This window comes from Podarcis muralis, chromosome 2 (assembly GCF_964188315.1).
Source record: "Podarcis muralis chromosome 2, rPodMur119.hap1.1, whole genome shotgun sequence".
NCBI lineage: Eukaryota > Metazoa > Chordata > Lepidosauria > Squamata > Lacertidae > Podarcis > Podarcis muralis.
In genome coordinates, this window is record NC_135656.1 from 112,603,746 (window position 1) to 112,617,797 (window position 14,052).

General features: G+C 46.7%; 1 protein-coding gene across 3 annotated transcripts in view; it reads right to left on the reverse strand.

Moving 5' to 3' along the window:
* The window catches only part of PPT2 (palmitoyl-protein thioesterase 2), a 48,098-nt gene that overhangs the window by 10,038 nt on the left and 24,008 nt on the right, over nucleotides 1-14,052 (reverse strand). For all 3 annotated transcript variants that reach the window (XM_028719935.2, XM_028719934.2, XM_077922632.1), the window contains exons 2-5: nucleotides 11,496-11,668; nucleotides 6,475-6,628; nucleotides 5,220-5,315; nucleotides 4,192-4,299 (exon numbers count right to left, since the gene is read on the reverse strand). In XM_028719935.2, coding sequence (XP_028575768.2) covers nucleotides 4,192-4,299; nucleotides 5,220-5,315; nucleotides 6,475-6,628; nucleotides 11,496-11,657 — 520 coding nt within the window. In that variant the 5' untranslated portion in view covers nucleotides 11,658-11,668. The remainder of the gene's footprint in view (nucleotides 1-4,191; nucleotides 4,300-5,219; nucleotides 5,316-6,474; nucleotides 6,629-11,495; nucleotides 11,669-14,052) is intronic.

Consider the following 14,052-nt stretch of genomic DNA (forward strand, 5'->3'; position numbering starts at 1 on the left):
CTTCAAGCCACAGCTACCTGCAGCTACACCAGACCTGACCCTGGACGTCAGGTGTGGGGCAGGTAAAGATTGGCTCAGCCAATCACCTGATCACTGGCACTGCCAAAGAGTTATGGACGTAACTTGATTCCAAAATAAGAGGAGCATTGCTAGATAATAATAATGATATAATAATAATAATTTATTATTTATACCCCGCCCATCTGGCTGGGTTTCCCCAGCCACTCTGGGCGGCTTCCAACTGAATATTAAAAACAATACAGCACCAGACATTTAAAACTGCCCTAAACAGGGCCGCCTTCAGTTGTCTTTTAAAAGTAAAATAGTTGTTTATTGCCTTGACATCTGCTAGGTGCCACTACCAAGAAAGTCGTGGTGCCTGGTTCCCTGTAACCTCACTTCTCACAGCGAGGGAACCGCCAGAAGGCCCTTGGAGCTGTACTTCAGTGTCCGGGCAGAACGATGGGGGTGGAGACGCTCCTTCAGATATACAGGACCAAGGACGTTTAGGGCTTTAAAGGTCAGCACCAACACTTTGAATTGTGCTCAGAAATGTACTGGGAGCCAATGTAGGTCTTTCAGGACCGGTGTCATATGGTCTCGGCGGCCACTCTCAGTCACCAGTCTAGCTGCTGCGTTCTGGATTAGTTGTAGTTTCTGGGTCACCTTCAAAGGTAGCCCCACGTAGAGCGCATTGCAGTAGTCCAAGCGGGAGATAACTAGAGCATGCACCACTCAGGCGAGACAGTCCTCTGGCAGATAGAGTCTCAGCCTGCGTACCAGATGGAGCTGCCCTGGACACAGAATTGACCTGCTCCTCCATGGACAGCTGTGAGTCCAAAATGACTCCCAGGCTGCGCACCTGGTCCTTCAGGAGCACAGTTACCCCATTCAGGACCAGGGAGTCCTCCACACCAGCCCGCCCCCTGTCCCTCAAAAACAGTACTTCTGTCTTGTCAGGCCAAGGAGCCGCCTACTCCAGAATCTCACAGTGACCAAACAGATGCCTTTGACAAGCCAGACCTGAGCTCAGCAGCAATCTCACAGTAGCTGTCATTCAGAGACATACTACCTTCCATGGTGAAGGTAAAGGTAAAGGGACCCCTGACCATTAGGTCCAGTCGTGACCGACTCTGGGGTTGCGGCGCTCATCTCGCTTTATTGGCCGAGGGACCCAGCGTACAGCTTCTGGGTCGTGTGGCCAGCATGACTAAGCCGCTTCTGGCGAACCAGAGCAGCACACGGAAATGCCGTTTACCTTCCCGCTGGAGCGGTACCTATTTATCTACTTGCACTTTGACGTGCTTTCGAACTGCTAGGTTGGCAGGAGCAGGGACCGAGCGACGGGAGCTCACCCCATTGCGGGGATTTGAACCGCCAACCTTCTGATCAGCAAGTCCTAGGCTCTGTGGTTTAACCCACAACACCACCCGCGTCCCTCTCCATGGTGGAAGTCTGGGTTTATTCTAAGCTCCCCCACCCCAAACCGACTGCACAACCAGACAGGACAATGCCTGCTTCTGCAAGTAGGAGAAAGAACGCAAAAGAGGAAAGAGAAAATAACAATGAACAGAGAGAGACAGGAAGGCGGGGGTGGGAGATAACAGAAAGGAGAAATTTGGAGAAACGAAAAAGACAGCAACAAAATTAGAGGTGCCTTGAAAAAGGAAGGGGAAATAAAGGTGTGCCCCCCTCAATTATTTGGGGGAACAGATCATTTCCCTTCATTAACCTGACCAGTCAAGTAATTAGTCTCCTAATACAGTATTAATGTATGGAGATGGAAATTCAAAAGGAATCCGTGTTCATCCTCTAATCTATTTCCTTTTTAGAAACTCCCTGGCTCCTAATTAACTCCCATACACCCAAACGCTTATTTCGCACTGTGCAATTCTTTTTCTTTTTATACTGTGCATAATGTGTCTAGCTATAAATTCGGATAAACCCTGATGGAGTTGGAACACAGCCATTGTGGCTAGTAGCAGCCATCGATACCCTCCGTGAATTTGCCTAATTCTGAGCAAAGGGAAATCTGGGCGAAGGAAAGTCACCTGACAGGAGAGAATTGTAGAGTTGGAATGACCCCGAGAGTCATCTAGTCCAGGAATGCAGACGAAGAAGAAGAAGAGTTTCGATTTGGTATCCCGCTTTATCACTACCCAAAGGAGTCTCAAAGCGGCTAACATTCTCCTTTCCCTTCCTCCCCCACAACAAACACTCTGTGAGGTGAGTGGGGCTGAGAGACTTCAGAGAAGTGTGACTGGCCCAAGGTCACCCAGCAGCTGCATGTGGAGGAGTGGGGAAGCGAACCCCGTTCACCAGATTACGAGTCCACCACTCTTAACCACTACACCACACTGGCTCTCAGGAGATCACTTTTGCAGGAATCACTTTCGAATAATCCCTGACAGATGTCCCTCCAACCTCTGCTTTAAAAAAACCCCAATTTAATATAATTCATATAACGCTCAAACATCAAAACGTCTAAGTCACGTTTACGTGAAAAGGATACACAGCCCAGGCCTCAGTACAGTGGTACCTCGGGTTACAGACGCTTCAGGTTACAGACTCCGCTAACCCAGAAATAGTACCTTGGGTTAAGAACTTTGCTTCAGGATGAGAACAGAAATCGTGCAGTGGTGGCACGGCGGCAGCGGGAGGCCCCATTAGCTAAAGTGGTACCTCAGGTTAAGAACAGTTTCAGGTTAAGAACGGACCTCCAGAACGAATTAAGTACGAAACCAGAGGTACTGAGGTCTGACAAATGAATCTTTGTTAGCTTCTGCAACTGAGACTACTAAGAGCCAGAAGAAGAAAGCAAATGCCAGATTATCAGCTACAGCCATCTTCAAAGTGTCACGAGACTCTGTTGTTGTTACTACAACAGACTAACATAATTTATTATGGCATAGGTTGCACACTTCATCAGAATTGCGGGAAATCTCATAGCTGCCGATGACTCGCACAAGTGAGCCAAGCCACATACTATTTGAGGTCACTGGTTTTTCTGGTCTGGAGGGCAATGCCTTTATGACACTTTATGACATCTAAATAAGAGCATAAACATGAGCAATGACCATCTATGGAGTAATTTCAGGGCAAGTTTAAGCAATCCCAATATCCTGCTTCGTGGTAGTAGCAAATTTCCGGTGTTCCAAAAGACAGGGTGATGGATGGGAAATCCACAATGGAGCCATCAGCGCTAGTCCCTAAGGGTTAAAAGTATTAGCTGGGACATCTCTGATTCTTATCTGTCCTCAGCCACAAATGGTCCTCGCAAGCTGCGCGCTCTCTCTCTCATCCTCAAGGATACCGATTCGAAATATGGGGAGGATAACCTGGCCTACCTTACAGGGCTGTTGTAAGCACTGCCAAAATAACGTAAGCAAAAGCTGTTTTGGCAACTCAAATTGTCAAATAACAGGTGGTGGTGGAGGAACAGGGATGGTTGTGGATTCTTCTTGGGCCGTTTTCTGTAGATTCTTCCATATTAATAATAGTCACCATCATCATCATATAAATAAACATTGAGGTCCAAACTCTCATGCAAGGCATATTGCATGTATGCAATTTACATTCTTGTAAATTGGGTATGTAAATGAGAGCTACTGGGAAGCCTCAGAAACCCCAGGGTTGCCGGGATAGCTCAGTTGGTAGAACATTTTAATTTCCTCGGTCCAGTATATCTGAAGGAGCATCTCCACCCCCATTGTTCTGCCCAGACACTGAGGTCCAGCGCCGAGGGCCTTCTGGCGGTTCCCTCACTCTGAGAAGCCAAGTTACAGGGAACCAGGCAGAGGGCCTTCTCAGTAGTGGCACCCGCTCTGTGGAAAGCCCTCCCACCAGATGTCAAAGAGAACAACAACTACCAGACTTTTAGACGACATCTGAAGGCAGCCCTGTTTAGGGAAGCTTTTAATGTTTGATGGACTACTGTATTTTAATATTTTGTTGGAAACCGCCCAAAGAGGCTGGGGAAGCCCAGCCAGATGGGTGGGGTATAAATAATAAATTATTATTATTATTATTATTATTAACATGAGACTCGTGGGTTCGATCCCCATGTTGGGCAAAAGATTCCTGCATTGCAGGGGTTAGACTAGATGACCCTCGTGGTCCCTTCCAACAGTACAGTTCTGTGATCTGTGATCTCGGTAGTAGCAATAACAGCAGCAGCAGCAGCAATCTCACCATTCCAGTAGTTACAGATTGAGAAATCCTGGCCCAGCTGCGTGTAGCATAAACGGTACAGGTTGGATTTCATGTGCTCCGGGAAGAGCCACTTCAAGTACTTGGTGTCTGAAATGACAAAGGGAATCAAAGGAGAGTGATCACAGACTTTGCTTCCCCCTCTGTGGTTCTTATTTATTTCATCCAAAAAATAATACTTTTATATAGAGAGGGGTGAGAGAGAAAAGGATCAAGCAGCACTCAAGCTTGCTCTTGTTGAGTCGGAATCTCCTTTCTTATAACTTGGAAGCCATTGGTTCGAGTCCTATTCTCCCCAGCAGGAGAAAACTGTTAGAATTCCTGCTCCATGATTGCAGTCATGGGATTTTTGTCTATCACATGATGAGGTATGTTTTGACTCCACAAAGTGGGAAGTGACAGAGACAGGATGTTTGTGTTACTGTGTTCCATGAGGTGGGACTATTGTCCTTTTTTCTTTTCTCTTTGCTGTCTGATGCTATAGAGAGAGGGAGCCATGTTGCAGTGCTCCGTGTGTGTTTATATGTAAATAAAGTAGATTAGCCAAAATGCTGAGTTGCTGAGGTCTGTTAGGCAAGCTGTGAAGACTCTGCGGATCCCTAAGTGTGCTGGTGTCTGTTGGCGTCGGTTGCTGTGATGTTTGGGATGAAGAAAGCTTATGAAGCTCCCGAAAGATCGACCAGGAGGGAGAGAACATGCCAGTTGGGTCCTACTCAAATGTAGGACGAGCAGGCGAAAACAAGCTTGCGCCCTCTTCCATGTTGACAGCCTTTGAGATATTTGAAGATGGCTTTCCTATCTCCTCTCAGTCTCCTCTTTCCCAGGCTAAACATACCTAGCTCCTTCAACCGTTCCTCATATGGCATGGTTTCCATGCCCTTGATCATCTTAGTCGCCCTCCTCTGCGCATGTTCCAGCTTGACAACACCATTCCTAAATTGTGGTGCCCTGAAATGGGACACAGTATTCCAGGTGTGGAATCACTGGCTTGCCCTTGCCCCACGACTTACCCCCATATTGCCCCATCTGTGGGGAAGAGAGAGAGATGAAGGTGTCCACGTTGTGGTCGGGCGTCGTGGAGAGGAGAGCGCGGCAGATGAGTCCTCCTGGGGGACAGAAGAAGGGGAGTCATATTTTAGAGGAAGAAGAACCTTAGTCCCATATGATGTCAACCTTGTTCCACATCGCTCCATTTCTTCAAAAAAATTATTTATTACAGGAAGCACACACACCCCAAACTGGTGGTCACTGCTCACTTTCCCAATCTGGAGTCCCAAAAAAGAGGGGCCGTCTATGAAGAAACCCTGTCTGTGACCCCACATTTAAATTCTTCCCTGGTCTCCTTGCTGGCCCTAGTAGGACCAACTTGGCCAATTAGCCCTGGCGATCATTTGATGTCCACCAACTGGGGTGTTTTGTTCCCTCCCTCCCTGAAATGATCCCTTAATTTTTTGAATTATATTGATATTGATGCTGCATTTTATGTTGTATTTTATGCTGTTTTATGCTATTTATTTATTTATTTATTAAAGTTCTTACGTTACATCGTCAGACATTGTCATATTACATCACAAAACTTATTATACTCTAATTTCCCAACTTGTATGTATACTTTATATACATAAAGAAAAAAGAAAAATGGAAAAAACACCAAAAATAAAAAGCTATTCCAAACTTACTCTGAAATCATATATATATACAAACACTTTGGACTTCCTGTCTATCCCGTTGTATATTCCTTTTTCTTTTTTTTTACAAATGAATGTACTCTTATTATTGTTTATTTCTTTACATTTTATCTAATACATTCCTATATCAATATGTACCCTTGGTCTTGCTTCTCAACTCAGTCTCTCTCCAACGTCAATCGAATGCTTGCATACATAGGTTTTATGCTGCTTTTAAGTCACATTTTAATCAATGTTTTATATTCGCTGTTAGCCGCCCTGAGCCCGGTTTTTAAACTGGGAAGGGCAGGGTATAAACAAAAAATTATTATTACTTATTATTATTATTATTATTATAATACACGGGGGGGGGAGGGGTGTTATATACGGAAAAAAACATGGTGTTTCCCAGAGTAATCAGAAAATGATAATCTCTGCATAACACTGAGGAAAAAATCCTCTCTAAAACCCAGGACAATGGGTGTAACACCAGCAGCTGGACAGAGCAATGGTCCAATTCTGTATAAGGCAGGTCCCTGTGTTCCCGTGACCAGACAATGGGCCATTGGCTAGACTGAAGCCCTCGGCTCACACATACCTTGGGAGTAGCAGATGAGATGGACTCCATCGACAGCATTCTGCATGATGGGGTAAATGGCTTGCCGGAAACCTTCCACTTGCATCCAAAGAGGCTTCAGGCTCTCGGTGTGGTCAAACAGATCAATGACTGTGACGTTGGTACCCGGGTGGGTCTGCAAGGAAGCAGCGGGAACAGAGAGAGGGAGGGAGGGAGAGAGAAGAGATTCAAAAAGGGCTGAAAGCTCAGCCTGTCTTGCAGCACCCAAGGCTTAAGGTGGGCTGCTGCTGCCCCACCGGAAATACATTTCTTAAAAAGTAAATATTAACTTCAGTTTTTGCAACACTGCTTTTCACGGCTAGCACTCGCGGCTCACATCATACTAAGGCCACCTCCACACCAATGCATAGGAACTACTGTTCTGCTAAGTCATGGCTCCCCACCCGCCACGGCTGCAAAGAATTCTGGGAGCTGTAGTTTGTTTCGGGAGCAGAAAGTTGTTGTTGTTGTTTAGTCATTTAGTCGTGTCCGACTTTTCGTGACCCCATGGACCAGAGCACGCCAGGCACTCCTGTCTTCCACTGTCTCCCACAGTTTAGTCAAACTCATGCTGGTAGCTCTGAGAACACTGTCCAACCATCTCGTCCTCTGGCGTCCCCTTCTCCTTGTGCCCTCCATCTTTCCCAACATCAGGGTCTTTTCCAGGGAGTCTTCTCTTCTCATGAGGTGGCCAAAGTATTGGAGCCTCAGCTTCACGATCTGTCCTTCCAGTGAGCACTCAGGGCTGATTTCCTTCAGAATGGATAGGTTTGATCTTCTTGCAGTCCATGGGACTCTCAAGAGTCTCCTCCAGCACCATAATTCCAAAGCATCAATTCTTCGACGATCAGCCTTCTTTATGGTCCAGCTCTCGTTAGTAGACTCCTTTCCCCCCCCAAACAGAACTGTAGTTCCCAGAGCAGTTCAACAATCTATCCCCTTTCCCAGGGAACTCTGGGAATAGGAAACAATTCAGGAACGGAAATGAACAAATAAATTAAGAGCAGGATTAGGTAGAAAAAAGCACAGGCAGTGTGAGTTTGTCTGCCCGTGCTATGATGCCCAATCCTCTTGCCTAGTTTAATCGTGCCTTATATCGCTGGCAGAACCCTCACATTTTATAGGGAATTGGCAGCCGCAAAGCAGAGTCCTGCTGCCATTACTGCCTAGCTGTGCTCCAAGACTCCACAAGGCAGTGCCCTCATGTGGCATTGTGCAACAGCCGCTGCAAAGTCCAAAGTTATCAATGCATTCTTAAGGACTAGAAACATGTGCATTAAAACGGTGGTGTAGCATGGGTTGCCAGTGCCCGGGGCACCACGTAGGGGGTGGGAGGGAAATGGACGTAGCATGCATGCATGTAATAGTATCCACGTAACTCAGGAGATCACAGCTGCAGAGATAAGAAATGAAAGAGTGGTTCCATTGTCGGGAGAAGTCGCTTCCTGGTTTGCATGTGGATGCCGGTTTCAACGGAGCCCAGAAACGGAAGCGTGCAGCTGTATTGAGGCAGCACTGGGTGTTGAAATTTTGCACGCCTAACAATTTTGCAAGGGACGCGGGTGGCGCTGTGGGTTAAACCACAGAGCCTAGGGCTTGCTGATCAGAAGGTCGGTGGTTCGAATCCCCGTGACAGGGTGAGCTCCCGTTGCTTGGTCCCTGCTCCTGCCAACCTAGCAGTTTGAAAGCACATCAAAGTGCAAGTAGATAAATAGGTACCGCTCCGGCGGGAAGGTAAATGGCATTTTCGTGCGCTGCTCTGGTTCGCCAGAAGCAGCTTAGTCATGCTGGCCACATGACCCAGAAGCTGTACACCGGCTCCCTTGGCCCGTAAAGCGAGATGAGCGCCACAACCCCAGCGTCGGCCAAGACTGGACCTAATGGTCAGGGGTCCCTTTACCTAATAATTTTGCATCCGGGGCATCCTAAGCTATGCCACTACATAAAAAAAAAACACCAAGAAAACATTCGGGAAACTGCATCCCATTCTGCATTTGCACGGTGCAATGCCACGTACAGAGTAAGAGAGTCCTGCAAATACTTTATCTGACTAGTGACAAGGGGCCAGTTAAGGACTCTCCTAGCCTTGTGGTTCTATTTCTGCAAATGAAATTGAAACAAGCAAGCACTCAGGAGTTGCCAGAACTCCACACTTCCTCTTTCACTACCCAGGTAACTTGCCTTTCCAGCCTAACCAGTGAATCCCAGTGCACACATCAGCCTGCCATACAGGGATCTTTGCAACGGCTCCACCTGTGACGGCTCTGAGTCACACAGGGCCTGGAGAAGTAAATTACAACCCATCCCTGCCTCTTATTAGGAGAGATGTTTACACAATTATCACTCCCATATTAACACTGAGAAAATGAGACGTGGGGTGAAATCAGGGAAGAGGTCGAAGCATAAAGCCAGCGGGGTGTAGCCGCTATCTCAAGGGTGGGGAATCTTTGGCTCTCCAGATGTTATTGCACTGCAACATCTGGAGGGCTAAATGTTCCCTAACCCGGGTGCGCATGTCAGGCTAGGATAGGGGAAGACCCAGTGTGGTTTAGTGGTTAAGAGCGGTAGACTCGTAATCTGACGAACCAGGTTCGCGTCCCCGCTCCTCCACATGCAGCTGCTGGGTGACCTTGGGCTAGTCACACTTCTCTGAAGTCTCTCAGCCCCACTCACCTCACAGAGTGCTTGTTGTGAGGGAGGAAGGGAAAGGAGATTGTTAGCCGCTTTGAGACTCCTTTGGGTAGTGATAAAGCGGGATATCAAATCCAAACTCCTCCTCCTCCTGTTTTGTGTTAAAACTTAACGGTGTGACCTTGAGCTAGTCGTTTTCTCTCTCTCAGCATGGAATACCTCACAAGGTTGTTGTTCTGAGGCATGGAATCGCATTTGTTGTTGTTTAGTCGTTTAGTCGTGTCCGGCTCTTCGTGACCCCCTGGACCAGAGCACGCCAGGCACTCCTGTCTTCCACTGCCTCCCGCAGTTTGGTCAAACTCATGCTGGTAGCTTCGAGAACACTGTCCAACCATCTCGTCCTCTGTCATCTCCTTGTGCCCTCAATCTTTCCCAGCATCAGGGTCTTCTCCAGGGAATCCTCTCTTCTCATGAGGTGGCCAAAGTATTGGAGCCTCAGCTTCAGGTGAGCACTCAGGGCTGATTTCCTTCAGAATGGATCGGTTTGATCTTCTTGCAGTCCATGGGACTCTCAAGAGTCTCCTGCAGCACCATAATTCAAAAGCATCAATTCTTCGGTGATCAGCCTTCTTTATGGTCCAGCTCTCACTTCTGTACATCACTACTGGGAAAACCATAGCTTTAACTACATGGACCTTTGTTGGCAAGGTGATGTCTCTGCTTTTTAAGATGCTGTCTAGGTTTGTCATTGCTTTTTTCCCAAGAAGCAGGCGTCATTTAATTTCGTGACTGCTGTCACCATCTGCATTGATCATGGAGCCCAAGAAAGTAAAATCTCCACCCCAAAGATCCTTGGGGCAAAGGATAGTACTCCCCCAGGAGTACTGTGTCTAGTTCTGGGCCCTACAGTTTCAGGAGGATAATGGCATGCCGGGAGGTGCGCAGAGAAGGGTGACCAAGACGATCAAGGACATGGAAACCATGCCTTATGAGGAATGGTCGAAGGAGCTGGGTATGTTTAGCCTGGTAAAGATGAGACAGAGGAGATATGATAACCATCTTCAAATATCTTAAGGGCTGCCGCATGGAAGATGGAGCAAGCTTGTTTTCTCCTGCTCTGGAGGGTGGGACCCGAACCCATGGCTTCAAGTGAAAAGAAAGGAGATTCCGATTCAACATCAGGAAGAACTTCTGGTGGTAAGAGACATTCAACAGTGGAGCAGATTCTCCCAAGAGATGGTGGACTCTGCTTCTTCGGAGGTTTTTCAGCAGAAGTTGCATGGATACTTGTCATGGATGTTTTAGCAATGATTCCTGCATTGCAGCCGGGGTTGGACTGGATGACCCTCAGGCCCCTTGCCTCCCTATGATTCTACGATAAAAGCCTAAACAAGATAAATAAATAAAATAAAGATCTGGGACTCAGCAAGGAAGAAGGGTGGCACCAGGGACTGGAAGCTCCTGTTCCTTTCCTCCCTTCCTCTTGTGAAATTACACAGGTCTTCCGCTAGTAAGAGCAAAAAATAAATAAAATAAAAACCCTTTGTTTGTCTGCCCTGCAGCAGATGAGTGGCATATGTGGTATGCATCAGTCACAAGAGAGGTTTGATTCATCCTGCAGGTACGCTTCGCTTAAACAACTGAGGATTCGTTTGCCAAATCCCAAACTGAGAGCCCTTTTGAGAAATCAAAGATCAAAGAAATCCTCCGGCATCCAGCTTCGTTGCAGGCACACAAGTTTTAGTGAGTAAAGTTATACCTCAGGTTGAAGTAGCTTTAGGATGAATATTTTCAGGTTGCGGACTATTTGAAAAGTATTTGTGATGATCAGACTACATTTGTAGGTTTGTAAGAAGTTTTGTGAGGAGTATTATTGGAATTATTGCAAAAAAGGATAAGGAGGAGGATGGTTAGTTAAGACATTTAAAGGTAATATAAATTTAAGAAATGCATAAGAAGTGGTTAAAATGGTCGATCATCAGAGGTGCTGATGGAAGTCCAAAAAAGATTGTATAAGTGATAAAATTTTGTGGTATGTACTATAATTTATATGTTAAAATCAATAACATTTATCATAAAAAAGAAGAATATTTTCAGGTTGCGCTCCGCGGCAACCCGGAAGTAACGGAGTGCGTTACTTCCGGGTTTCGTCGCTTGCGCATGCGCAGACACTCAAAATGACATCACACGCATGCGCGGAAGGAGCGAAACACGACCCACAGACATGCAGTTGCGTCTTAAGTTCAAGATGCGAACAGGGCTCCGGAACAGATTCCGTTCACATCCAGAGATACCACTGTACATTAAGATACATAAACTATTCTACTCCCACTTCCCACATTCATGCCAGGAATTCTGGTCCTCGGCCTCACCTCATTGATGAACACCAACAGCTGCCGGAAGTCGGAAGGGCTGTCAAACAGGCCATGGACCACGATGATGGGTTTGTAAGAGGCAGTGAGTGTGAACAGGAGGAAAAGGAACAGGATACATAATGGAGCAAGTAGCCCAATATAGCCTTGGTGCTGCCGCATGATCCCACCAGCTAGACAAGAGAGAAAGAGAGAGATGAGGGTTAGGGTTAATGGGACCTCCCTGTGCAATTTCTCCTTCTTCTGCCTAACCTTCCTTGTCTCCTTACTTGATCCTCCGTTGTGGAACCCAGACTGACCTCCAGGACCCCTCACGTTCTCCTCCTCCCTTTGCAGCCAAGAGGAGGATTTCTGCCAAGATGATTTTCACAGAATCCAACCTTCGTCCTGGGATGCCCCGCAGAGGACCTTAAGGTCCACAAATGACAACACTTTGGAGGTCCCGAGCCGCAAGGTGGTTAGTTTGGTCTCAACTAGGGCCAGGGCCTTTTCAGTACTGGCCCCGACTCAGTGGAACGCTCTGTCACAAGGGACCAGGGCCCTGTGGGACTTGACATCTTTCTGCAGGGCCTGCAAGACAGAGCTGTTCCGCCTGGCCTTTGGTTTGGACCCAGTTTGACCCTTATGTTTCCCTCCCCTTATGGTTCTGATTTATGGGCTACTACTAAAAAGAGGCTGCATTTTAAATTGTATTTTAACCCATATTTTAATTAACTTTTTAATTTCTTTTTTCCCTTTCCTATTATGTTTTATTGTAATTTTATTGGTGTTAGTTGCCCTGAGCCCAGTTCTGGCCGGGGAGGGCGGGGTATAAATAAAAAATTATTATTATTATTATTATTATTATTAAGAACCAGGAATACAGTGGTACCTCGGGTTAAGTACTTAATTCGTTCCGGAGATCTGTTCTTAACCTGAAACTGTTCTTAACCTGAAGCACCACTTTAGCTAATGGGGCCTCTTGCTGCCACTGCGCAGCTGGAGCACGATTTCTGCTCTCATCCTGAAGCAAAGTTCTTAACCTGAAGCACTATTTCTGGGTTAGCGGAGTCTGTAACCTTAAGCGTATGCAACCTGAAGCGTATGTAACCTGAGGTACCACTGTACTGGTTTGCAACAAACTGCAATCGGTTGCTTAACAAGCCCAACTTCAAACCAGGGTTTATGAAGCCAGGTTGTTCAAACTAACTAGTGGTTTAGTAAACCTGGTTTGCCCGTAAAGCTAAGGCGAGATTCAGCGAAGTCCAGTATAATCTTAGCACAAGCCATATGGGAGATGGAGAGGGCAGCACACAAGCCTGATGCTTCTTCGCTCACGACTGATGGAGGCTCGGCTGCAAAGTAGTAAACTGTGGCTTAGAATTACGTACTAACACAACCTAAAGCACTAAACTGTGGTTCAGCACTGCATATGAACACAGCCTGTATATTCTATGGGTCTATGACCTGTTCAACCCACACACCTCTCTCTGCTCGGTCATGACCCAGAAATCCTGCCAATGCCTTTAAAAGTTCTGCAACCTGTCACCTCCCATTTGCCACACACGGCCTCATGAACCCTGGAAGTTCTCTCCCTAAAGTTACATTTGCAGTCAGAGATCTTGTTTGTAAAGTGCTTTTGATTATTCGCATGTCATCATCTTGTAAAATATGCAACATTAGCTCCGTTCTGCAATCCAGCCAGATGGGTGGGGTATTACTATTATCATCAACAACAACAACAACAACAAGGAATTGAATGAGACAGCAGTTTACTGAAAACCACCCAGTGGTTTGATGGACGGAGATGTTATTTTATCACTGCTTTCATGTGATTGCATTTTAAGTTTTTCTATTGTAAAAATGTTCCAGGATCATTTTCTTTAATGGAATAAGCATTTCCTGGGAAGATATTAAACTGCGTTTTACCCAAAGCACACACACTGAAATCAACGAACATGACTAAGTTAGGTCCATTCATTTAAGTAGGTCTACCTTGAGTGAAGGGACACGGGTGGCGCTGTGCTCTAAACCACAGGGCCTAGGACTTGCCGATCAGAAGGTCTGCAGTTCGAATCCCCGCGATGGGGTGAGCTCCCGTTGCTCAGTCCCTGCTCCTGCCCACCTAGCAGTTCGAAAGCACGTCAAAGTGCAAGTAGATAAATAGGTACGGCTCTGGTGGGAAGGTAAACGGCGTTTCCATGCGCTGCTCTGGTTGTCCAGAAGCGGCTTAGTCATGCTGGCCACATGACCCGGAAGCTGTACGCCAGCTCCCTTGGCCAATAAAGCAAGATGAGCGCCACAACCCCAGAGTGGGTCACGACTGGACCTAATGGTCAGGAGTCCCTTTACCTTTACCTTTACCTTTTTACCTTGAGTGAAACTTAGTTTAATAGCAAATCTGTGCTTGGGCTGCATCACTTCAGCCTGTAGGCGAGGGAATCGAGGGAGCGAATGCTCCTATGTACAGAAACAATTATGTCTACAATGAAATCTAGGTGCCAGAGGGAAGGGTTCTGGCCTGCCCTCTTCCTGGCATGCTAGCACTCTGTGTGCAGGGATTTCATGTTTTGTAGTC